Consider the following 26,664-nt stretch of genomic DNA (forward strand, 5'->3'; position numbering starts at 1 on the left):
TGCTTTGCACACTGCACCCGGCCGCCCCTGTGCCGCTGAGGGTGTTTTGAGTGCCTACTTGTGTCCCCCCCAGTGCTCTACAAAACCCCCCTGGTCTGCCCCCTGAGGACGCAGGTACTTACCTGCTGGCAGACTGGAACCGGAGCACCCCCGGTTCTTCATAGGCACCTATTTGTTTTGGGCACTTCTTTGACCTCTGCACCTGACCAGCCCTGCACTGCTGGTGTGGTAACTTTGGGGTTGCCTTGAACCCCCAACGGTGGGCTGCCTATGCCCAGGAACTTGAACTAGTGTCTTACTTACCTGAAAAACTAACCATTACTTACCTCCCCAGGAACCGTTGATTTTTGCACTGTGTCCACTTTTAAAATAGCTATTTGCCATTTTAACCAAAACTGTGTGTACTACTGCTTTAAATCAAAGTTCTATACTTAGACCTGTGTGAAGTATCTTACAATGTATGTACTTACCTCAAATTTGAATCTTGAGGTTCTAAAAATAAATTAAGAAAATATATTTTTTCTATATAAAAACCTATGGGCCTGGAGTTAAGTCTGAGTGTGTGTTCCTCATTTATTGCCTGTGTGTGTACAACAAATGCTCTGATAAGCCTTTTGCCCGACCACACTACCACAAAATAGAGCATTAGTATTATCTAATTTTACCACTATCAACCTCTAGGGGGAACCCTTGGATTCTGTGCACACTATCTCTCACTTTGCAATAGTATATAAAGAGCCAACTTCCTACACCAGTGCTCAGCACATGCATTTAAAATGGGTTCCCTGGTCACTTACTATGTCTCAGAATCGACAGACATAGCACGGGCATATCTGCTCTTGCAGATATGCCCTCACATGTAGTATAGTGCACCCTGCCTTAGGGCTGTAAGGCCTGCTAGAGGGATTACTTACATATATTGCATGCAGTGTTTAGAGGACATGTCACACAGGCTTTACTCCATGTTCTGTTTTCACTTTTGCCTGCACCAAGACACACAGCCTGCAATGGCAGCCTGTCATGTGCTTGGTGATGGGACCCTTAGGGTGGCACATTTCGTGCTGCAGTCCTTAAGGACCCTTCATTCATAGGCTCTAGGTACCACAGGCACCATTTACTAGGTACTTACAGTAGGTGTTAAAGATTTTGCCAATTGGGAAAAATGACTGTGCAGTTTGGGGAAAAGATCTGGCACTTCCGACCTGGCTGGCAGGAACCCAGTGCTCTTTCAGTCAAAATTACACCATAGAATAGGAAGCTCACTCCTCAGTAGCCAAGGTAGGGAGAGAAAGCATGCCAGTATCTGGAGAAGTATCCAGGCCGCTGCTTAACCCAAGTCTGCATACCTGTCCCATAGGTAGTTCTTCCTGGAGCTGGTATTCTAAAGGGCCCAGTGACCCCTCCCATTCGTCACCGTAACCTAGCTTATAAGAAAGGGGCTCAGGGTCAGACATAGCAGGCAAGGCTCCTACCGGCATCTGAATTGGCGTTGTATGGTGCCCATCTGGCTTTGTGTTGGAGTTGTGGATTAGAATAGGGATGGCGCCTTCAGAAAGGTCGGAGTGATATGACTAACATTGGTCCGGATTAAACACTGGATCTATGGGTGCCCTTTGGTGTTGAGGCCTAAGCCACCAGCGTGAAGCACAAATGGGCCCCTTCTGACTCCGCAAGGCCCAAAAGCACTCCAGTGGTGTCGGAATGCCCAGAAATTTGGTGCATGGCCTCATAACTCTTTAAGCTGAGGGTCCCTCTGGCTGCTAGAAACTCAGGGAGGCGCAGACTTGGCCCAGGCAAAGGTTCAACGTTTACGCGCCCTCGTCTTGTCAGCCACGAAGGAGAAGTCGAAGAATGCTTTAACTTATTAGATTTCTTCTTGTGCATTAACTGGCCCGAATGCCTCAAGGAATTGGTAAGTGGGACAACGATGATACAGGACTATGCAGCCGATCCGTGGACATTCCCTCTCAACCATGATCTCGTATTGTGAAGAGTTGAGTGTCGGGCCTCCATCAGCTTCAGGGACCACTCCTTCAAAGCCTTCGGGTGCATAGCCAGACACTCTGAGCACGACTTCGGGTTGTGGTCACGTTCCACGCACCAAAGACACACAAGGTGCAGATCCATCACGGACATAGCCCGATGACACGATCCGCATGGTTTGAATCCTGTCTTCCTAAAAGACATCCTCAACACACCAGGAGTTAAAAACTCCAAAAAAAATCCTCGACTAAGTTGAAAAAAGGCAGTCAAATATGAGTGCTAGCTCTCTTTGGATAAGTGCTATCTGTCACAGAAAGAAAAGAACTGACGTCATCGGGCCGGGGTGGCGTCTATAGAGGAACTGCAATGTCATATCTGGCATGGACGCCGCCAATAATGGGCGCGGAACTGATTGATGCCACCTAACGGCACGCAGGGGTACTGCTCATGAAAATTCTCATAATCCAGTCCGACACCTGTGGGAAATTCAAAGGTAAGGAATCTGCAACAAGAAGTCTCTATCAGGCATGGCATCCACAATAACAAACTTAAGACAACACAAACATCATTTGATGGACATAATTAACTGGAACAATAAAGAAATCTTAATTATTTCCTAAAGATACATAATTAAATTATGTTAATTACCTTTGAGCCTAGAAATGAAAGTGGGCATTTTTCTCTGACACAGGTACTGTAAGTGATACACAAATGCTTATGGGATTGCATATACCTATTTGACTTTGACAGGGGCCATATTATGGATGGATTAGGGTGATTTTACAAGACCCATTTTTTCAGTCAGTTAACAAAAACAAATGTTCCTTAAACATATACCACTATTTCAGTTTGCTAAAATTAAACAGAAATTGGAGGCAAAGCCAAACTCCCAAAAATAGGTTCAATAACAGATTCTAATGATCTAAAACAACCAAATATACTTTAAATGCACCGGTTGTCACAAAGGTGAAGCACGGTACTTGTGGAAGTAAAATATTTGCTTACTTTTGATTAATTCTTTAGACAAACATTCATACTTATATTTTGCTAGATCTATGGGAAGGAAGCAATCCTCTTTTCTACTGTTTACAGTTGACCTGTTTGACCTGCCGGGTGGGATAGCTACCTGTTAAAAATCATTTATCTTTAATTGTGATGCAAATTCTGCCACCACTTGCGCCTGGGCACTGATGGTTATGACCACGGACAACAAGAGGAGTGAAAATACACAAAAGTTCATATATATGTATATAGCCCCAAGTGGAGACATGATTGATCAATTTTCGGATACCATAATTAAAGAACTGAAAGCTCTCAGGTTGAAGATGATGAGCAAAACCAGTAGAAATAAGAACAATTATTATAAGACCTTGAATAAGTTATCAAATAATCCACGGATCATAATTAGAAGTTCTGACAAAGGGGGGAATGTTGTGATATGGTCCATAGAGGATTATATGGAAGAAGCATACAAGCAACTAAATGATGTAATATGTTACAGAAGGATTGATATGAAACATGTTGATGAAGTTAAGGTCAATTTTGACAATAAACTGGAGCAATGGAGAAAAGAGGGGTTAATCAATGATCATGAACACAGATTTTTGAAGGTTGATTTTCCCAAACTCCCGGTATTCTACCCGATACCAAAAATCCACAAGGATGCCTTAAAGCCGCCAGGTAGACCGATAGTATCTATCAGAGGGAGTCTTTTTGAGTATGTGTCCCAATATATAGATTCCTTTCTACAACCTCTAGTAATGAATTTAGCCTCATATTTGAAGGATAGTACAGATTTTTTGAGGAGGATCTTCGACATTACATGGGAAAGTGAATTTTTGCTGATATGTCTAGATGTTACATCATTATACACAAGCATACCACATAATCTAGGGGTAAAGGCTATTGAACACTTTTTACGTGCAAGACCAATCCATTTTTACCAGCATAGTAAAATGTTAATTGAAATGATACAATGGTGCCTTGAACATAATATGTTTTTTTTCAATCAAGAGATTTTTGAACAGCAACGGGGTACCGCGATGGGCACATGTTTTGCCCCAAGTTACGCCAACCTCTACATGGGGTGGTGGGAAGAATTGGTCCTTAACAATTCCCCCATGGACAAATGGAATGACAACATAATTTTGTGGTTAAGGTATATAGACGATATTTTCATAATTTGGAAAGGTGATATGAGTACTGCTACACAGTTTTTGGAAGAGATTAATATAAATGATTGCAATCTAAGATTCACTGGGAAAGTCCATAAGTATGAGATTGAATTTTTAGATGTGAAAATAATGATTGTCAATAACAAAATAGAAACAACAGTATATAGAAAGCCAACAGCAGGCAATAGTATTCTGCATGCCACTAGTTATCATCCACAATCATTGATTGATAATATCCCATTCGGTGAGTTGCTAAGGGCCAAAAGAATTTGCAGCACAGAGCAAAATTTTAAAGATGTACAAGGAGAAATGATTTACAGATTATATGATAGGGGATATTCTCAACCCATATTAGAAAGGGCAGTGAGAAAAGTAAAATCACGCACCAGGGATTTGCTTCTATTTTCCAGACAAGATGGAGGAGTATCTAGGACATGTAATAGAACAGGACAGAGATTGAACAAGTTAGAGAATACAACGAGGTTTATAACCACGTTCAACATGGCACACTTGGAGATGAGAAAGTTGCTACAAAAGCATTGGCACATGCTTAAGAGTGATCCTGTGATTGGGGAACAAATAAGCAATAAACCTATTATAACATACAGAAAAGGAACATCCATGAAAGATATTTTAGTCAAGAGTGATGTGAGAAATGTAACGTCCAATACTAATTGGCTCAAACCCCAAGATGGCTTCTATAAATGTTTTAAATGCAAAGCCTGCAAAAATGGAGAGAATATCAGTTTTATCAAAGTAGGAGGCAAAATTATACACTCCATTAGAGGCAAATACAATTGCAAAAGCGACCATGTGGTGTATATACTAAAATGCAGCTGTCCCAAAATGTATGTAGGCAGCACAAAATTGCAGGTACACAAAAGAATTTTGCAACATTTGAGGGCAATTTTAAATCGAGATGAGACTTACCCAGTAGCTAGACACATACATGAAGTACACAGAGGTAAAGTAGAGGAAATAATGTATAGCGTAATAGATGGAGTGAAAAAAGATGTTCGGGGAGGAGACAGAGAAAAATATTTAAGGAAATTAGAATCCAAATATATATTGGCATTTGATACTAAAGAGCCAAATGGATTGAATAGTAGTGAGGAGATGCACATTCACTTATACTAATTAAGTAATTTTAGAGAGATCCATACTCACAAGGATTGATGAGAATATTTTGTTACTATATATGCACACACATACACACTAAGAAAATAAGTGTACATAAAGGAATGAATTTCATGTAGATCATTATTCAGTACGCATATTATTATTGAATCATAATGGTAACGAATTCGGAAAATGATCATTGACTGAATAGAGATAGTTGTATTCATGGATTATAGGCGAGGGTTAGTTTAACACATTTTATAAACACTGAAGAATTGACACTCGACAAGCTAATGTATTTTTACATTGTATATTTTTTTATTGAATTTTTTTTTAATCGTATTTAATTGCTGTTTAATTGAAACGTATGGTGAAAATTTGTGACTAAAACAGTTTTTCGCATGATATATGTTAATTGAGTTCATTGTAATTGGAGTATAAAAACCGAGCTAAAATGGCGGCTCACAGGTCGATGAAGGCGGCAACGCCGAAACGCGTCCCTGTAGGTGAATAAACATGATTGAATCCGTTATGGCTGTGGAGTGCTGCCTTTTTCCTATATCCACGGAAGAGAAGTGTGCAATATATATATATATATATATATAATAATAATGTTATTACATACCTGGTAACAAATCGGAGGGGGGAGCAGCTTCATTAAGACTACAGCAGCTGGAGGGACTGGGAATACCCCGCCTGGAACAGGATGCAAACCTGGAGCTATTGGGAGCAAAATAATAAAGTTCAAAGCATATTAGTGATAACAAAGTAGCCAAAATTCTTGGAAAAATGAACTTAAGGGTGAGACAAGGTATAGTTGCATACCACATAATGTTTAAATTTATCTTACAATGATGAGTGCTATCACTAAAGATAAGGAATGCTTTTTACCTGTAATCCTAAGCTCTCTCTCAGGAGAATCTCCATTGAATTCAGAAGCACTGAATAGTCACGCCCATGTGCGGGGATCCCGGAGCACTTCTGTACAATAAATTACCTTAAGTGTAGAAGTTCGCTTTTCTTCAGTAAGTCCTGGAAAAATACTTAAGACATTCATGTTTTGCAGCCTATAAAGAAGGCTAAATTGGCCAATTGCTTCCGATACCATTTAAAAAAAAAGGGTAATAAATATATTTAAAAATCAGGCAAATTAACAGGAATTGTGATATGTGATTGTTTAAATGTCTTTCACAATCCCTTTTTAAGAGGAAAAAGATGAAGACGGAGAAGACAATGAGGTCCATAGGATGCCATTATGTAGATATATAAAGGTGTCTGTGCCTTTAAGGGACCACAGCACACCAGCATCTCATCATCCTATCATGCCCAGCGAGTCGCAGTTGCCTCAGTTCTTTTTACCAAGGCAGTGGCAGTATTAGGTAAGAAAACTGTCCAATAATTGTCTGTTACCTCCATCAGGGATGAAGGTGGGTTGCTTAAGACTTCAAAAGAGATTTCCCCCGAGAGAGAACTAGGACTACCAGTAAGAAACCATTTCTTCTCTCTCAGGTGATCTCTATGGATAGTCATAAGCACTAACTAGAGTAGCAAGCCATCCTCACAAACATCGATGGGAAGAAAAAGATGACCGATAGATCAGATTATGCAACAGATTCTCAGGGAGGCCTGTCCTACCTGAGCATCAGCTCTATCATCTGAGTCCGTAATGTTTGGCAAAAGTGTGAACAGAACTCCATGTAACTGCTTTACATATCTCAGCAATGGGTATATTTCTCTTTAAAAAAGCCGCTTTCTCTCTTGTGGAATGAGCTTTAGGTTTACCAGACAAAACTTTTTTCACTTTCTGGTAGCATAACAGGATGCAAGACACTATTGTAGGAAGTTGGCTCTGTATGCACTATTTCAAAGTAAGGAATAGTATGCACAGAGTCCAAGGGTTCCCCTTAGAGGTAAGATAGTGGCAAAAAGAGATAATACTAATGCTCTATTTTGTGGTAGTGTGGTCGAGCAGTAGGCTTATCAAAGGAGTAGTGTTAAGCATTTGTTGTACATACACACAGGCAATAAATGAGGAACACACACTCAGAGACAAATCCAGCCAATAGGTTTTGTTATAGAAAAATATATTTTCTTAGTTTATTTTAAGAACCACAGGTTCAAATTCTACATGTAATATCTCATTTGAAAGGTATTGCAGGTAAGTACTTTAGGAACTTTGAATCATTACATTAGCATGTATACTTTTTACATAAAACACAATAAGCTGTTTTAAAAGTGGACACAGTGCAATTTTCACAGTTCCTGGGGGAGGTAAGTTTTTGTTAGTTTTGTCAGGTAAGTAAATCACTTACAAGTCTCAGGTTTGGGTCCAAAGTAGCCCACCGTTGGGGGTTCAGAGCAACCCCAAAGTTACCACACCAGCAGCTCAGGGCCGGTCAGGTGCAGAGGTCAAAGAGGTGCTCAAAACACATAGGCTGCAATGGAGAGAAGGGGGTGCCCCTGTTCCGGTCTGCCAGCAGGTAAGTACCCGCGTCTTCGGAGGGCAGACCAGGGGGGTTTTGTAGGGCACCGGGGGGGACACAAGTCAGCACAAAAAGTACACCCTCAGCAGCGCGGGGTGGCCGGGTGCAGTGTGCAAACACGCGTCGGGTTTTCAATGTTGTTCAATGAGAGATCAAGGGATCTCTTCAGCGTCGCCGGCAGGCAAGGGGGGGGGGGGGGGCTCCTCGGGGTAGCCACCACCTGGGCAAGGGAGAGGGCCTCCTGGGGGTCACTCCTGCACAGGAGTTCCGTTCCTTTCGGTGCTGGGGGCTGCGGGTGCAGAGTCTTTTCCAGCCGTCGGGAAATGGAGTTCAGGCAGTCGCGGTCAGGGGGAGCCTCGGGATTCCCTCTGCAGGCGTCGCTGTGGGGGCTCAGGGGGGACAACTTTGGTTACTCACGGTCTCGGAGTCGCCGGAGGGTCCTCCCTGAGGTGTTGGTTCTCCACCAGTCGAGTCAGGGTCGCCGGGTGCAGTGTTGCAAGTCTCACGCTTCTTGCGGGGAGTTGCAGGGGTCTTTAAGTCTGCTCCTTGAAACAAAGTTGCAGTTCTTTTGGAGCAGGGCCGCTGTCCTCGGGAGTTTCTTGTCTTTCTTGAAGCAGGGCAGTCCTCTGAGGATTCAGAGGTCGCTGGTCCTTTGGAAAGCGTAGCTGGAGCAGGTTTCTTTGGAAGGCAGGAGACAGGCCGGTAGGACTGGGGCCAAAGCAGTTGGTGTCTTCTGTTCTTCCTCTGCAGGGGTTTTTCAGCTCAGCAGTCTTCTTCTTCTTGTAGTTTCAGGAATCTAAATTCTTAGGTTCAGGGGAGCCCTTAAATACTAAATTTAAGGGCGTGTTTAGGTCTGGGGGGTTAGTAGCCAATGGCTACTAGCCCTGAGGGTGGGTACACCCTCTTTGTGCCTCCTCCCAAGGGGAGGGGGTCACATCCCTAATCCTATTGGGGAATCCTCCATCTGCAAGATGGAGGATTTCTAAAAGTTAGTGTCACTTCAGCTCAGGACACCTTAGGGGCTGTCCTGACTGGCCAGTGACTCCTCCTTGTTATTCTCATTATTTTCTCCGGCCTTGCCGTCCAAAGTGGGGGCCGTGGCCGGAGGGGGCGGCCAACTCCACTAGCTGGAGTGTCCTGCGGTGCTGGCACAAAAGGGGTGAGCCTTTGAGGCTCACCGCCAGGTGTGACAGCTCCTGCCTGGGGGAGGTTTTAGCATCTCCACCCAGTGCAGGCTTTGTTACTGGCCTCAGAGTGACAAAGGCACTCTCCCCATGGGGCCAGCAACATGTCTCGGTTGTGGCAGGCTGCTGGAACTAGTCAGCCTACACAGATAGTCGGTTAAGGTTTCAGGGGGCACCTCTAAGGTGCTGTAGGAGGTTGGCTCTGTATGTGCTATTTCAAAGTAAGGAATAGCATGCACAGAGTCCAAGGGTTCCCCTTAGAGGTAAAATAGTGGTAAAAATAGATAATACTAATGCTCTATTTTGTGGTAGTGTGGTCGAGCAATAGGCTTATCCAAGGAGTAGTGTTAAGCATTTGTTGTACATACACATAGACAATAAATGAGGTACACACACTCAGAGACAAATCCAGCCAATAGGTTTTTATATAGAAAAATATATTTTCTTAGTTTATTTTAAGAACCACAGGTTCAAATTCTACATGTAATATCTCATTCGAAAGGTATTGCAGGTAAGTACTTTAGGAACTTCAAATCATCAAAATTGCATGTATACTTTTCAAGTTATTCACAAATAGCTGTTTTAAAAGTGGACACTTAGTGCAATTTTCACAGTTCCTAGGGGAGGTAAGTATTTGTTAGGTTAACCAGGTAAGTAAGACACTTACAGGGCTTAGTTCTTGGTCCAAGGTAGCCCACCGTTGGGGGTTCAGAGCAACCCCAAAGTCAACACACCAGCAGCTCAGGGCCGGTCAGGTGCAGAGTTCAAAGTGGTGCCCAAAACGCATAGGCTAGAATGGAGAGAAGGGGGTGCCACGGTTCCGGTCTGCTTGCAGGTAAGTACCCGCGTCTTCGGAGGGCAGACCAAGGGGGTTTTGTAGGGCACCGGGGGGGGACACAAGCCCACACAGAAATTTCACCCTCAGCAGCGCGGGGGCGGCCGGGTGCAGTGTAGAAACAAGCGTCGGGTTTGTAATGGAAGTCAATGGGAGATCTAGGGATCTCTTCAGCGCTGCAGGCAGGCAAGGGGGGGGTTCCTCGGGGAAACCTCCACTTGATCAAGGGAGAGGGACTCCTGGGGGTCACTCCTCCAGTGAAAGTCCGGTCCTTCAGGTCCTGGGGGTGCAGGGTCTCTCCCAGGTGTCGGGACTTAGGATTCAAAGAGTCGCGGTCAGGGGAAGCCTCGGGATTCCCTCTGCAGGCGGCGCTGTGGGGGCTCAGGGGGGACAGGTTTTTGTACTCACAGTCTTAGAGTAGTCCTGGGGTCCCTCCTGAGGTGTTGGATCGCCACCAGCCGAGTCGGGGTCGCCGGGTGCAGTGCTGCAAGTCTCACGCTTCTTGCGGGGAGCTTGCAGGGTTCTTTAAAGCTGCTGGAAACAAAGTTGCAGCTTTTCTTGGAGCAGGTCCGCTGTCCTCGGGAGTTTCTTGTCTTTTCGAAGCAGGGGCAGTCCTCCGAGGATGTCGAGGTCGCTGGTCCCTTTGGAAGGCGTCGCTGGAGCAGGATCGTTGGAAGGCAGGAGACAGGCCGGTGAGTTTCTGGAGCCAAGGCAGTTGTCGTCTTCTGGTCTTCCTCTGCAGGGGTTTTCAGCTGGGCAGTCCTTCTTCTTGTAGTTGCAGGAATCTAATTTTCTAGGGTTCAGGGTAGCCCTTAAATACTAAATTTAAGGGCGTGTTTAGGTCTGGGGGGTTAGTAGCCAATGGCTACTAGCCCTGAGGGTGGGTACACCCTCTTTGTGCCTCCTCCCAAGGGGAGGGGGTCACAATCCTAACCCTATTGGGGGAATCCTCCATCTGCAAGATGGAGGATTTCTAAAAGTCAGAGTCACCTCAGCTCAGGACACCTTAGGGGCTGTCCTGACTGGCCAGTGACTCCTCCTTGTTGCTTTCTTTGTTCCCTCCAGCCTTGCCGCCAAAAGTGGGGGCCGTGGCCGGAGGGGGCGGGCAACTCCACTAAGCTGAAGTGCCCTGCTGGGCTGTGACAAAGGGGTGAGCCTTTGAGGCTCACCGCCAGGTGTCACAGCTCCTGCCTGGGGGAGGTGTTAGCATCTCCACCCAGTGCAGGCTTTGTTACTGGCCTCAGAGTGACAAAGGCACTCTCCCCATGGGGCCAGCAACATGTCTCTGGTGTGGCAGGCTGCTGGAACTAGTCAGCCTACACAGACAGTCGGTTAAGTTTCAGGGGGCACCTCTAAGGTGCCCTCTGGGGTGTATTTTGCAATAAAATGTACACTGGCATCAGTGTGCATTTATTGTGCTGAGAAGTTTGATACCAAACTTCCCAGTTTTCAGTGTAGCCATTATGGTGCTGTGGAGTTCGTGTTTGACAGACTCCCAGACCATATACTCTTATGGCTACCCTGCACTTACAATGTCTAAGGTTTTGCTTAGACACTGTAGGGGTACCATGCTCATGCACTGGTACCCTCACCTATGGTATAGTGCACCCTGCCTTAGGGCTGTAAGGCCTGCTAGAGGGGTGTCTTACCTATACTGCATAGGCAGTGAGAGGCTGGCATGGCACCCTGAGGGGAGTGCCATGTCGACTTACTCGTTTTGTCCTCACTAGCACACACAAGCTGGCAAGCAGTGTGTCTGTGCTGAGTGAGAGGTCTCAGGGTGGCACAAGACATGCTGCAGCCCTTAGAGACCTTCCTTGGCATCAGGACCCTTGGTACTAGAAGTACCAGTTACAAGGGACTTATCTGGATGCCAGGGTCTGCCAATTGTGGATACAAAAGTACAGGTTAGGGAAAGAACACTGGTGCTGGGGCCTGGTTAGCAGGCCTCAGCACACTTTCAATTGTAAACATAGCATCAGCAAAGGCAAAAAGTCAGGGGGCAACCATGCCAAGGAGGCATTTCCTTACAGGTGCCCTCTGGGGTGTATTTTACAATACAATGTACACTGGCATCAGTGTGCATTTATTGTGCTGAGAAGTTGGATACCAAACTTCCCAGTTTTCAGTGTAGCCATTATGGTGCTGTGGAGTCCGTGTTTGACAGACTCCCAGACCATATACTCTTATGGCTACCCTGCACTTACAATGTCTAAGGTTTGGCTTAGACACTGTAGGGGCACAGTACTCATGTACTGGTGCCCTCACCTATGGTATAGTGCACCCTGCCTTAGGGCTGTAAGGCCTACTAGAGGGGTGACTTATCTATACTGCATAGGCAGTGTGAGGCTGGCATGGTACCCTGAGGGGAGTGCCATGTCGACTTACTCGTTTTGTTCTCACCAGCACACACAAGCTGGTAAGCAGTGTGTCTGTGCTGAGTGAGGGGTCCCCAAGGTGGCATAAGATCTGCTGCAGCCCTTAGAGACCTTCCCTGGCATCAGGGCCCTTGGTACCAGGGGTACCAGTTACAAGGGACTTACCTGGATGCCAGGGTGTGCCAATTGTGGAATCAAAAGTACAGGTTAGGGAAAGAACACTGGTGCTGGGGCCTGGTTAGCAGGCCTCAGCACACTTTCAATTCAAAACATAGCATCAGCAAAGGCAAAAAGTCAGGGGGTAACCATGCCAAGGAGGCATTTCCTTACACAACCCCCCCCCCAAACGAAAGAGGATGAAAATAACCTTTCCCAAGAGAGTCTTCATTTTCTAAGTGGAAGAACCTGGAAAGGCCATCTGCATTGGCATGGGCAGTCCCAGGTCTGTGTTCCACTATAAAGTCCATTCCCTGTAGGGAGATGGACCACCTCAACAGTTTTGGATTTTCACCTTTCATTTGCATCAGCCATCTGAGAGGTCTGTGGTCAGTCTGAACTAGGAAGTGAGTACCAAAGAGGTATGGTCTCAGCTTCTTCAGGGACCAAACCACAGCAAAGGCCTCCCTCTCAATGGCACTCCAACGCTGCTCCCTGGGGAGTAACCTCCTGCTAATGAAAGCAACAGGCTGGTCAAGGCCATCATCATTTGTTTGGGACAAAACTGCCCCTATCCCATGTTCAGAGGCATCTGTCTGCACAATGAACTGCTTGGAGTAATCTGGAGCTTTTAGAACTGGTGCTGTGCACATAGCTTGTTTCAGGGTGTCAAAGGCCTATTGGCATTCTACAGTCCAGTTTACTTTCTTGGGCATTTTCTTGGAGGTGAGTTCTGTGAGGGCTGTCACAATGGATCCATATCCCTTCACAAACCTCCTATAGTACCCAGTCAAGCCAAGGAATGCCCTGACTTGAGTCTGGGTTTTTGGAGCTGCCCAGTCCAGAATAGTCAGGATCTTAGGCTGGAGTGGCTGAACTTGGCCTCCACCTACAAGGTGTCCCAAGTAAACCACAGTTCCCTGCCCTATCTGGCATTTGGATGCCTTGATAGAGAGGCCTGCAGATTGCAGAGGCTTCAAAACCTTCTTCAGGTGGACCAGGTGATCCTGCCAGTTGGAGCTAAAGACAGCAATATCGTCAAGATAAGCTGCACTGAAGGACTCCAAGCCAGCAAGGACTTGATTCACCAACCTTTGGAAGGTGGCAGGGGCATTCTTTAAACCAAAGGGCATAACAGTAAACTGATAATGCCCATCAGGTGTGGAGAATGCTGTCTTTTCTTTTGCTCCAGGGGCCATTTTGATTTGCCAGTACCCTGCTGTTAAGTCAAAGGTACTTAAGAATTTGGCAGCCCCTAATTTATCAATCAGCTCATCAGCTCTAGGAATGGGATGGGCATCTGTCTTGGTGACAGAGTTAAGCCCTCTGTAGTCCACACAAAACCTCATCTCTCTCTTTCCTTCTTTGGTGTGAGGTTTGGGGACTAAGACCACTGGGCTAGCCCAGGGGCTGTCAGAGTGCTCAATTACTCCCAATTCCAGCATCTTGTGGACTTCCACCTTGATGCTTTCCTTAACTTGATCAGACTGTCTGAATATTTTGTTTTTGACAGGCATGCTGTCTCCTGTGTCCACATCATGGGTACACAGGTGTGTCTGACCAGGGGTTAGGGAAAAGAGCTCAGCAAACTGTTGCAGGACCTTCCTACAGTCAGCTTGCTGTTGGCCAGAGAGGGTGTCTGAATAGATCACTCCATCTACTGAGCCATCTTTAGGGTCTGATGACAGAAGATCAGGGAGAGGCTCACTCTCAGCTTCCTGATCCTCATCTGTTACCATTAACAGATTTACATCAGCCCTGTCATGGAAGAGCTTAAGGCGGTTCACATGGATCACCCTCTTGGGGCTCCTGCTTGTGCCCAGGTCTACCAGGTAGGTGACCTGACTCTTCCTCTCTAGCACTGGGTAAGGGCCACTCCATTTGTCCTGAAGTGCCCTGGGAGCCACAGGCTCCAAAACCCAGACTTTCTGCCCTGGTTGAAATTCAACCAGTGCAGCCTTTTGGTCATACCAACACTTCTGGAGCTGTTGGCTGGCCTCAAGGTTTTTGTTTGCCTTTTCCATGTACTCTGCCATCCTTGAGCGAAGGCCAAGTACATAGTCCACTATGTCTTGTTTAGGCTCATGAAGAGGTCTCTCCCAGCCTTCTTTCACAAGAGCTAGTGGTCCCCTTACAGGGTGGCCAAACAGAAGTTCAAAGGGTGAGAACCCTACTCCCTTCTGAGGCACCTCTCTGTAAGCGAAAAGCAGACATGGCAGGAGGACATCCCATCTCCTTTTGAGTTTTTCTGGGAGCCCCATGATCATGCCCTTTAATGTCTTGTTGAATCTCTCAACAAGGCCATTAGTTTGTGGATGATATGGTGTAGTGAATTTATAAGTCACTCCACATTCATTCCACATGTGTTTTAGGTATGCTGACATGAAGTTGGTACCTCTGTCAGACACCACCTCCTTAGGGAAGCCCACTCTGGTAAAGATACCAATGAGGGCCTTGGCTACTGCAGGGGCAGTAGATGACCTAAGGGGAATAGCTTCAGGATACCTAGTAGCATGATCCACTACTACTAGGATGTACATATTTCCTGAGGCTGTGGGAGGTTCCAGTGGACCCACTATGTCCACACCCACTCTTTCAAAGGGGACCCCCACCACTGGAAGTGGAATGAGGGGGGCCTTTGGGTGCCCACCTGTCTTACCACTGGCTTGACAGGTGGGGCAGGAGAGGCAAAACTCCTTAACCTTCTGGGACATATTGGGCCAGTAGAAGTGGTTGACTAACCTCTCCCACGTCTTGGTTTGTCCCAAATGCCCAGCAAGGGGAATATCATGGGCTAAGGTCAGAATAAACTCTCTGAAACTCTGAGGCACTACCACTCTCCTAGTGGCACCAGGTTTGGGATCTCTTGCCTCAGTGTACAGGAGTCCATCTTCCCAATAGACCCTATGTGTTCCATTTTTCTTGCCTTTGGACTCTTCAGCAGCTTGCTGCCTAAGGCCTTCACGAGAGGGACAGGTTTCTTGTCCCTTACACAACTCTTCCCTTGAGGGTCCCCCTGGGCCCAAGAGCTCAACCTGATAAGGTTCCAGCTCCATAGGCTCAGTTCCCTCAGAGGGCAGAACTTCTTCCTGAGAAGAGAGGTTCCCTTTTTCTTGTTGTGTTGCAGCTGGTTTCCCAGCTGACTTTCCTTTTCTCTTGGTAGGCTGGGCCTTTCTTCCAGACTCCAGCTCTACTTTTTCACCCTGTGCCTTGCACTGTGCCCTTGTCTTGACACACACCAGTTCAGGGATACCCAGCATGGCTGCATGGGTTTTCAGTTCTACCTCAGCCCATGCTGAGGACTCCAGGTCATTTCTAAGCAAACAGTCTACTGGGATATTTGAGGAGACCACCACCTGTTTCAGGCCATTGACCCCTCCCCACTCTAAAGTTACCATAGCCATGGGATGTACTTTAGTCTGATTGTCAGCGTTGGTGACTGGATAAGTTTGTCCAGCCAGGTATTGGCCAGGGGAAACCAGTTTCTCTGTCACCATAGTGACACTGGCACCTGTATCCCTCAGGCCCTCTACACTTGTCCCATTAATTAAGAGCTGCTGCCTGTATTTTTGCATGTTAGGGGGCCAGGCAGCCAGTGTGGCTAAATCCACCCCACCCTCAGAGACTAATGTAGCTTCAGTGTGACACCTGATTTGCTCTGGGCACACTGTTGATCCCACTTGGAGACTGGCCATTCCAGTTTTAGCTGGAGTGGAGTTAGAAGTGGTATCTTTCTTGGGACAGGCCTTGTCTCCAGTTTGGTGTCCAGACTGACTACAGCTACGACACCAGGCCTTTTTGGGATCAAAGTTTTTACCCTTGTACCCAGAATTGTTTTGTGAAGAGGCTCTGGGCCCACCCTCCTGTGCAGGTTTTTGGGGGCCTGTAGAAGACTCTTTACTATTTTTGTTTTTGGCTGTCTCACCACCTTTCCCCTGGGGAGGTTTTGTGACCCCTTTCTTTTGGTCACCCCCTGTGGAAGTTTTGGACACCCTAGTCTTGACCCAATGGTCCGCCTTCTTTCCCAATTCTTGGGGAGAAATTGGTCCTAGGTCTACCAGATGCTGATGCAGTTTATCATTGAAACAATTACTTAATAGGTGTTCTTTCACAAATAAATTGTACAGCCCATCATAATTACTTACACCACTGCCTTGAATCCAACCATCTAGTGTTTTTACTGAGTAGTCTACAAAGTCAACCCAGGTCTGGCTCGAGGATTTTTGAGCCGCCCTGAATCTAATCCTATACTCCTCAGTGGAGAATCCAAAGCCCTCAATCAGGGTACCCTTCATGAGGTCATAAGATTCTGCATCTTTTCCAGAGAGTGTGAGGAGTCTATCCCTACACTTTCCTGTGAACATTTCCCAAAGGAGAGCACCCCAGTGAGATTTGTTCACTTTTCTGGTTACACAAGCCCTCTCAAAAGCTGTGAACCATTTGGTGATGTCATCACCATCTTCATATTTAGTTACAATCCCTTTAGAGATTTTCAACATGTCAGGAGAATCTCTGACCCTATTTATGTTGCTGCCACCATTGATGGGTCCTAGGCCCATCTCTTGTCTTTCCCTTTCTATGGCTAGGATCTGTCTTTCCAAAGCCAAACGTTTGGCCATCATGGCTAACTGGATGTCCTCTTCACTGGAGTTATCCTCAGTGATTTCAGAGAGGTTGGTCCCTCCTGTGAGGGAACCAGCATCTCTGACTATGATTTGTGGAGTCAGGGCTTGAGAGGCCCTGTCTTCCCTAGATAGTACTGGTAGGGGGGAATCACCCTCCAAGTCACTATCATCATCCTCTGTGTTGCCATCCTCAGAGGGGTTGGCTCTTTCAAACTCTGCCAAAAGCTCATGGAGCTGTAGTTTGGAAGGTGTGGGGCCCATTACTATTTTCTTTAGTGTACAGAGTGACCTTAGCTCCCTCATCTTAAGATGGAGGTAAGGTGTGGTGTCGAGTTCCACCACATTCATCTCTGCACTAGACATTATGCTTCTAAAAGTTGGAATACTTTTTAAGAATCAAAAACTAGTTCTAGGTTCTAATTCAAACTTTTACCAAACTTTTAAACTCTAAAAAGGAAATGCTAACAGGGACTAACACAAGGCCCTAGCAGGACTTTTAAGAATTTAGAAAAATTTCAAATTGCAAAAACAATTTCTAATGACAATTTTTGGAATTTGTCGTGTGATCAGGTATTGGCTGAGTAGTCCAGCAAATGCAAAGTCTTGTACCCCACCGCTGATCCACCAATGTAGGAAGTTGGCTCTGTATGCACTATTTCAAAGTAAGGAATAGTATGCACAGAGTCCAAGGGTTCCCCTTAGAGGTAAGATAGTGGCAAAAAGAGATAATACTAATGCTCTATTTTGTGGTAGTGTGGTCGAGCAGTAGGCTTATCAAAGGAGTAGTGTTAAGCATTTGTTGTACATACACACAGGCAATAAATGAGGAACACACACTCAGAGACAAATCCAGCCAATAGGTTTTGTTATAGAAAAATATATTTTCTTAGTTTATTTTAAGAACCACAGGTTCAAATTCTACATGTAATATCTCATTTGAAAGGTATTGCAGGTAAGTACTTTAGGAACTTTGAATCATTACATTAGCATGTATACTTTTTACATAAAACACAATAAGCTGTTTTAAAAGTGGACACAGTGTAATTTTCACAGTTCCTAGGGGAGGTAAGTTTTTGTTAGTTTTGTCAGGTAAGTAAATCACTTACAAGTCTCAGGTTTGGGTCCAAGGTAGCCCACCGTTGGGGGTTCACAGCAACCCCAAAGTTACCACACCAGCAGCTCAGGGCCGGTCAGGTGCAGAGGTCAAAGAGGTGCCCAAAACGCATAGGCTGCAATGGAGAGAAGGGGGTGCCCCGGTTCCGGTCTGCCAGCAGGTAAGTACCCGCGTCTTCGGAGGGCAGACCAGGGGGGTTTTGTAGGGCACCGGGGGGGACACAAGTCAGCACAAAAAGTACACCCTCAGCAGCGCGGGGGCAGCCGGGTGCAGTGTGCAAACACGCGTCGGGTTTTCAATGTTGTTCAATGAGAGATCAAGGGATCTCTTCAGCGTCGCAGGCAGGCAAGGGGGGGGCTCCCCGGGGTAGCCACCACCTGGGCAAGGGAGAGGGCCTCCTGGGGGTCACTCCTGCACAGGAGTTCCGTTCCTTTCGGTGCTGGGGGCTGCGGGTGCAGAGTCTTTTCCAGCCGTCGGGAAATGGAGTTCAGGCAGTCGCGGTCAGGGGGAGCCTCGGGATTCCCTCTGCAGGCGTCGCTGTGGGGGCTCAGGGGGGACAACTTTGGTTACTCACGGTCTCGGACTCGCCGGAGGGTCCTCCCTGAGGTGTTGGTTCTCCACCAGTCGAGTCGGGGTCGCCGGGTGCAGTGTTGCAAGTCTCACGCTTCTTGCGGGGAGTTGCAGGGGTCTTTAAGTCTGCTCCTTGAAACAAAGTTGCAGTTCTTTTGGAGCAGGGCCGCTGTCCTCCGGAGTTTCTTGTCTTTCTTGAAGCAGGGCAGTCCTCTGAGGATTCAGAGGTCGCTGGTCCTTGAGAAAGCGTCGCTGGAGCAGGTTTCTTTAGAAGGCAGGAGACAGGCCGGTAGAACTGGGGCCAAAGCAGTTGGTGTCTTCTTTCTTCTTCTGCAGGGGTTTTCAGCTCAGCAGTCTTCTTCTTCGGTAAGTTGCAGGAATCTAAATTCTTAAGTTCAGGGAAGCCTTTAAATACTAAATTTAAGGGCGTGTTTAGGTCTGGGGGGTTAGTAGCCAATGGCTACTAGCCCTGAGGGTGGGTACACCCTCTTTGTGCCTCCTCCCAAGGGGAGGGGGTCACATCCCTAATCCTATTGGGGAATCCTCCATCTGCAAGATGGAGGATTTCTAAAAGTTAGAGTCACTTCAGCTCAGGACACCTTAGGGGCTGTCCTGACTGGCCAGTGACTCCTCCTTGTTATTCTCATTATTTTCTCCGGCCTTGCCGCCAAAAGTGGGGGCCGTGGCCGGAGGAGGCGGGCAACTCCACTAGCTGGAGTGTCCTGCGGTGCTGGCACAAAGGGGTGAGCCTTTGAGGCTCACCGCCAGGTGTGACAGCTCCTGCCTGGGGGAGGTGTTAGCATCTCCACCCAGTGCAGGCTTTGTTACTGGCCTCAGAGTGACAAAGGCACTCTCCCCATGGGGCCAGCAACATGTCTCGGTTGTGGCAGGCTGCTGGAACTAGTCAGCCTACACAGATAGTCGGTTAAGGTTTCAGGGAGCACCTCTAAGGTGCCCTCTGGGGTGTATTTTACAATAAAATGTACACTGGCATCAGTGTGCATTTATTGTGCTGAGAAGTTTGATACCAAACTTCCCAGTTTTCAGTGTAGCCATTATGGTGCTGTGGAGTCCGTGTTTGACAGACTCCCAGACCATATACTCTTATGGCTACCCTGCACTTACAATGTCTAAGGTTTGGCTTAGACACTGTAGGGGCACAGTACTCATGTACTGGTGCCCTCACCTATGGTATAGTGCACCCTGCCTTAGGGCTGTAAGGCCTACTAGAGGGGTGACTTATCTATACTGCATAGGCAGTGTGAGGCTGGCATGGCACCCTGAGGGGAGTGCCATGTCGACTTACTCGTTTTGTTCTCACCAGCACACACAAGCTGGTAAGCAGTGTGTCTGTGCTGAGTGAGGGGTCCCCAGGGTGGCATAAGATCTGCTGCAGCCCTTAGAGACCTTCCCTGGCATCAGGGCCCTTGGTACCAGGGGTACCAGTTACAAAGGACTTACCTGGATGCCAGGATGTGCCAATTGTGGAATCAAAAGTACATTTTAGGTGAAAGAACACTGGTGCTGGGGCCTGGTTAGCAGGGTCCCAGCACACTTCTCAGTCAAGTCAGCATCAGTATCAGGCAAAAAGTGGGGGGTAACTGCAACAGGGAGCCATTTCTTTACACACAGGCAATAAATGAGGAACACACACTCAAAGACGTAACTCCAGGCCAATAGTTTTTATACAGAAAAATATATTTTCTTAATTTATTTTTAGAACCACAAGTTCAAGATTTGAAGTAAATACATAAAATGCAAGGCACTCCTCAGAGGTAAGTTAGGAACTTTGAATTAGAGCAATAGCATACACAGTTTTAGTAAAAATGGCAATAAGCTATTTTAAAAGTGAACACTGTGCAAAAATCACCAGTTCCTGGGGAAGGTAAGTAATGGTTAGTTTGTCAGGTAAGTAAGACACTTACAAGTCTAAATTCCTGGGCATAGGCAGCCCACAGCTGGGGGTTCAAGGCAACCTCAAAGTTACCACACCAGCAGCTCGGTCCGGTCAGGTGCAGAGGTCAAAGAGGTGCCCAAACACACATAGGCACCTATGAAGAACAGGGGTGCTCCGGTTCCAGTCTGCCTACAGGTAAGTACCTGCGTCCGTCTTCGGAGGGCAGACCAGGGGGGGTTTGTAGAGCACGGGGGTGGGGAGGGAGAGGAAACACAAGTAGGCACACAAAACACACCCTCAACGGCACAGGGGCGGCCGGGTGCAGTGAGCAAAGCAGGCATTGGGTTTGTAACTGAAATCAATGGAGGGACCCAAGGGTCACTAGCAGTGTAGGCAGGGCACAGAGGGGCTTCTCGGGCCAGCCACTGACTGGGCTAGGCAGAGGGTCACTCCTGCACTGAGGTTCAGTTCCTTCTGGTCCTGGGGGCTGCGGGTGCAGCGCTTGGTCCAGGCGTTGGGTTCCCTGTTACAGGCAGTCGCGGTCAGGTGGAGCCTCTGGATTCTCTCTGCATGCGTCGCTGTGGGGGAACAGGGGGGTCATCTCGGGCTACTCACAAGGTCGCAGTCGCCTAGGAGTCCTCCTAGGATCTTCTAAGATGCCCTCTGTGTGCATTTTGTAATAAATCCAACACTGGCATCAGTGTGGGTTTATTATTCTGAGAAGTTTGATACCAAACTTCCCAGTATTCAGTGTAGCCATTATGGAGCTGTGGAGTTCGTTTTGACAAACTCCCAACCCATATACTTAATATGACCATACTGTGCTTACAATGTCTTAAGAATAGACAGACACTGTAGGGGCATTTTGCTCATGCAGCTATGCCCTCACCTGTGGTATAGTGCACCCTGCCTTAGGGCTGTAAGGCCTGCTAGAGTGGTGACTTACCTATGCCACAGGCAGTATTTTGTAGGCATGGCATCCTGAGGGGGATACCATGTTGACTTTGCCTTTTTCTCCCCACCAACACACACAATCTGCAATGGCAGTGTGCATGTGTTAGGTAAGGAGCCCCTTAGGGTGGCACAACACATGCTGCAGCCCTTAGGGACCTTCTCTGGTAATGGGGCCCTTGGTACCACTGGTACCTTAGACAAGGACTTATCTGTGTGCCAGGGGTGTGCCAATTGTGGAAACAATTGTACATTTTTAGTGAAAGAACACTGGTGCTGAGGCCTGGTTAGCAGGGTCCCAGCACACTTCTCAGTCAAGTCAGCATCATTTCAGGCAAAAAAAGTGGGGGGTAACTGCAACAGGGAGCCATTTTCCTACACTCCTCAAACTGAAATAGAGGCATTTGTTACTACTGTCTGAGGAGGAATTGCCTAATGAAAGGGGATCCCCTGATGGAGATATTTTGGTTTCCACCACCATTTGGGGGACTGCTGCGCTTTGAGGGAAAGTGTGAGCTTGTCCTCCCAGTTGCCCGAGTTTTGGTCCCATGGTCCTCCAGACATTCTTGAAGGGGTCTCACGGTATCAGAAATATGCACAATGCCATTGAGCCCAGGAGGGATGACATTTTTCTCACTGATGAATGAGAAGCTCTAATGAGAGTGACATTTTAGACAGGTGGATAACAGGCTCTCCTTAGGACAATAAACATTTGCTTGTATGCTGTCGATGATGACACCTAGGATAATACAACGACTAACCTGCAAGCCTAGCTCGTGGAGTGTATGGATTGTCATCTGATAATGGAGTTGTGCATCTTTTTCTGCGGATGCCTTGATAAGCCAGTCGTCTAGGCACTGCTGAACGTATGTGCGAAGTTTCCTGAGATGTGCGGCAACTACTGCATGCACTTTGAAAAGGTTCTGATGGCTGAGTTGAAGCTAAAAGGATGTACCTTGTGTTGGTAGTGCTTGTGATCTATTACAAATCTTAGAAATGTTCAATGTTTCCTGGCTATGTGAATGTGAAAATACACATCTTGGAGATCTACTGAACAAAGTCAGTCTCCCTGGTAGATTTGGAAATACATTTGAAGTAACGATAGCATTCTGAACTTTTCTCTCTATACATAGACATCTTTTATTGATTTTATAGAGAGAACAAGAACAAAAATATAAACAAAACTCATCTCCAACCAGTTGACATAGAGGAGTAAGTCATCACACTGTCACAACTTTGATACAGAAGTATTACACCCAGTTCAAACTTCTCACACAGCCCGGTATTAGTCATCAAGTATCTGTATCAGCAGAGATCACTTTGTCATCTGATACGAGACCCTGTGAGCCCCCATGGCCTACAAACTTGGCCAGCACCTCCTACCATACTCTCAAGCCCTCCTCTGCCTTCTCATCACGGTTAAACTTTTTGAGGTGTACCTCCTCCACCACAGCCTATTCATCCACATCCATCACCCATCTTTCCACACTAGGGCCAACTTGCCTCGCCCAAGTAATTGCAACCTCTTCTTTTAGCCAAAAGTAACGACAGGTGTAAGAACTTAAACTCCATTTTCCGACACTTACACCATTGAATAATCACCAAAAGGCAAACAAGCGGATCTGCATCTAACGGCGTTCTCACCACAGTAGCTACACGAACCACTACAGTCATCCAGAAGGCGTGTACTCTACTGAGCAGTTTCATGCTAAATGTGAGTAACTTGACACAGGAGCATGGCATCTGTGGCAAACCCTGGGTTTACTGGGGTCCATTTTATGAAGAAGTTCTGGTGTCACATAGGTACAGTGCAAAAAAAAAAAAACTGAAGTATATTAGCTTTAACATGCCATTACAGAAATAGACTGGAACAATGCACAGTTCCTATGCCATTGCACGACCTCTAGATGGACACCTAATTCTCCATCACAGGCTGCCCGTGCAAGTTATGGGGCACGGGCACGATCAGCCGTCATGTAGAGATGGGAGATCAAGTTATAATAACCCAAAAAAGGTAAGCAATGCCATCAGAGCAGCAGGGAAGGTGGACATAGATTCTGACTATGGCTGCTATACTGGCATGTGTTAGCAATTGCCGAGGCCCTAGTCCATAGACTTTTCATGCTGCTTCAAAGCTAATAAACACCTCATTGGAGTATAGGTCTCCAAGGGTCCTACTGCCACTCTCCTTCCAGGCATTTATATTCACTGAGTCAGCAAGGGTCTGGAATGTTAAACTCTCTAGAAAAGTTAGCCTTCCCAAACACCACTTTGATAGTCCTTTCACAAAGGGAAGCTGTGTCTCTGACAAAGTATCGTACTGGAAGTGTACCTCATCCTGTCATCAGCAACTGTGGGAGAGAAGAAACATCTGTCTCATTTTCTAAGAGCGATTTCTCCCAGGTACTACGCTCAGACAGCGTGCTGCAGCTGCGGGACCAAATAATACAGTATCAGTTTGGGGACTGCCAGTCCCTCTCCATCAATGGCAGAAACAGAAAGCCCCTTGCCATTCTGCATCTGCTTCTAGCCCCATATCAGACTTAAGGAGGGACTGCAATCTCCGAAAGGCTGAACGAGGAAGGGTGTCAAGCCAGTGCTGCATAGTATACAAACAATGAGGTAAATACACCATCTTGGCAACAGCCACTTGGCCCATAAAGAATACAGGGAGGTTAGTCCAAAAGTGAACGGATGCTTGCAATCCCTCAGTAATACTTTCTGTGTTATACTGCCTGAGTTTTTGGGGTGTGTGTGCCATTAGGACCCTCAGATAGTGTAATTGATCAGTGTAGGAAAGCACCCTTTTTGGAATGGTTAGACCTCCACTTATTGCATGAAACCTGAGGTAAATTTGACCGTTCGTGCACTGGGTGCCTGATAACCAGGTCCCCAGTGCCAGAGCCCTTTCCCAAAACTGCACAGTTGTTTTGAAAAAACAGGCACACTCTTTAGCTCTTACTCCAAGTCCCAAGTAAATCTTACCCCTGGTACCTAGGGCTAACGTAGTTGAGGTTGGTGACAGCAGATGCGGGGAAGTGACTCCTTCACTCCGAGGGAGATTCTATCTTACTTCTTGTGCAGGCTGAAGACTCACCGCTCTCAGAGGATGCCCAGCTGGGGAAATGCTGAAGTTGCTGGAAGGAGCTGGAGAAGAATAAGTTACTTACCTTCTGTAACAAATTATCTGGTAGAGACTCTATATCTAGGTGCAGATTCCTTACCTTAGAATTCTCTGGCGTCAGCTTTGAATCCAGAATTTTTCTGCTGAGCAGTACCCTGCGCGCACTGTTAGGTGGCGTTAGTCGGATCCGCGTTCGTCGTCCGGCTACGCGAGGTGTCGTCAGCATTGTTGGAGGATCATTGGCGCCATCTGTGATTGTGACGTAAACAGGAAGTGGACATATGGGGGTATAGTGAACCCAGGTAAGTGGCCCATTGGCTACTATCTTACACTCCCCTAAATTCAGTATTTGGGGGAGCCCAGGCACCAGGAAATCAGATCCTGCTGACCTGAAGGACTCTCCAGAGACGCAAAAGGCAAGAACTAACAACTAGTGACTGTCTCGGTGCCAACCCTGCCAGTCTTCCTGCTGACTTCAACAGTTGCGAGAAAGACACCTCTCCCTCCAGCTGCTGAAACTTCCAAAAGCTCGGGAAAACTGCCAGCCTTCACCCCAGCATAAGGCACTCCAGTGAAGTAGTGAAGCTGCTTCCTTGCACCTTTGCAGGCACTCAAGATACACTGAAGAGGACTTAGGACTGTCAAAATCAGATGACAGCATCACTGCACCCGTGCTCTCTAGCCCAAGTTGAATTGGGCCAACAGTGCCAGTGTGGTCCCCAGCCTCTCTAGAGACCATTGTCGGTTTCCCCACTGCGACCCTCTTTGTGCAGACCCCACCTCCAACCGTGACAGCCTCTGGTGACTGCAACATGATGGTCTACTGCACGTCTGCACCTGGATGTGCCAGATAGAGGAGAAGAGGACCACAGGTGCCTCGTGTCCCCCAGGGTCATGAGATCTAATCCCACTTGTTGGTTCAGCCGGACTGGTGTCCCAGCCCTCGTCTGCAGCCTGTTTCCATGGGCCAACTCCACCACGACTGTTACCGGTGACAAAAACCCTGATGGTTCAAGAACCTTCTGCATCCAAATGCCCCAGACTGAGGAGTAAAGGACCACTGGTGTCACTACATCCCCAAGCATTGCAAGAACTGAGCCCACTTGGTGGTTCACCCTTACTGGATCCCCAGTCCCTACCTGAAGCTTATTTTCAGCCGGACCAATCCTCCTTGACTAACATTGGGCACCCAGCCATCCCAGTTCCGCCCGGTGTGACCTGTTGGTGTTACCTTGACCCTTGCACAATCCTTACCTTATGTCCAGGAGATTGGTCCCGCAAGTTGCTGTACTATACCTGTATGCACTACTTGTTTTTCCTCCACAAATGTTGAAACCTTAAAGTATTTCTTGTGCAAAACGTACTTAACTGAATGTATTGATTCTGGTGCCAAAGCATATGGAGAATGTCACTTACCCAGTGTACACCTATTTGTGGCATGTGTAGCTGCAGATACACATGCTTTGCATAGACTGAAAAGCAGTCCCTTCCTAAAATAAGTGGTGGCTAGCCTGTAGGAGTTGGAGTACTTTGAAATAGTGTTTTAAGCACTGCTTGACCAACATATGCTGGTGGCGAGATAGCACATCCACATAGTGGTGTTTAGTAAATGTGTGTGGTGTGGACCATGTAGCTGCTTTGCATATGTCTTCCCTTTGTATATTTCCTAAGAATGCCATTGAAGCTCCTTTCTTTCTAGTAGAATGTTCTTTAGGAGTTACAAATAGTTGCCTTTTAGCTTTAAGATACCAAGTTTGAATACACTTTACTATCCATCTGGTCAAGCCTTGTTTTGAAATAGTCTAACCCTTATGAGGCTGTTGAAAAGCCACAAATGTGATTAGATTTCCTAAAATCTTTTATGTCTATATAATACATGAGAACATGAGAGCTATTTCAGCAACTGAATCTGGCTGTGGAAAGAAGTCTGGCAATTCCACTGACTGATTGATGTGAAATGGTGAAACCACTTTGGGTAGAAATTTTGGATTTGTCCTAAGTACTATTTTGTGTTTGTGAATTTGGAAGAAAGGCTCTACTAAAGTGAATGCTTGAATTTCACTAACTCTTC

General features: G+C 46.7%; 1 protein-coding gene across 1 annotated transcript in view; it reads right to left on the minus strand.

Annotated features, from left to right (window-relative positions):
- Positions 1 to 26,664, minus strand: part of CSTF3 (cleavage stimulation factor subunit 3) — a 409,061-nt gene that overhangs the window by 60,757 nt on the left and 321,640 nt on the right. Inside the window, exon 19 of the mRNA XM_069223523.1 lies at positions 5,902 to 5,996. Within this exon, the coding sequence (XP_069079624.1) occupies positions 5,902 to 5,996 (95 nt within the window). The remainder of the gene's footprint in view (positions 1 to 5,901; positions 5,997 to 26,664) is intronic.

This window comes from Pleurodeles waltl, chromosome 3_1, assembly GCF_031143425.1.
Source record: "Pleurodeles waltl isolate 20211129_DDA chromosome 3_1, aPleWal1.hap1.20221129, whole genome shotgun sequence".
Taxonomy (NCBI): Eukaryota; Metazoa; Chordata; class Amphibia; order Caudata; family Salamandridae; genus Pleurodeles; species Pleurodeles waltl.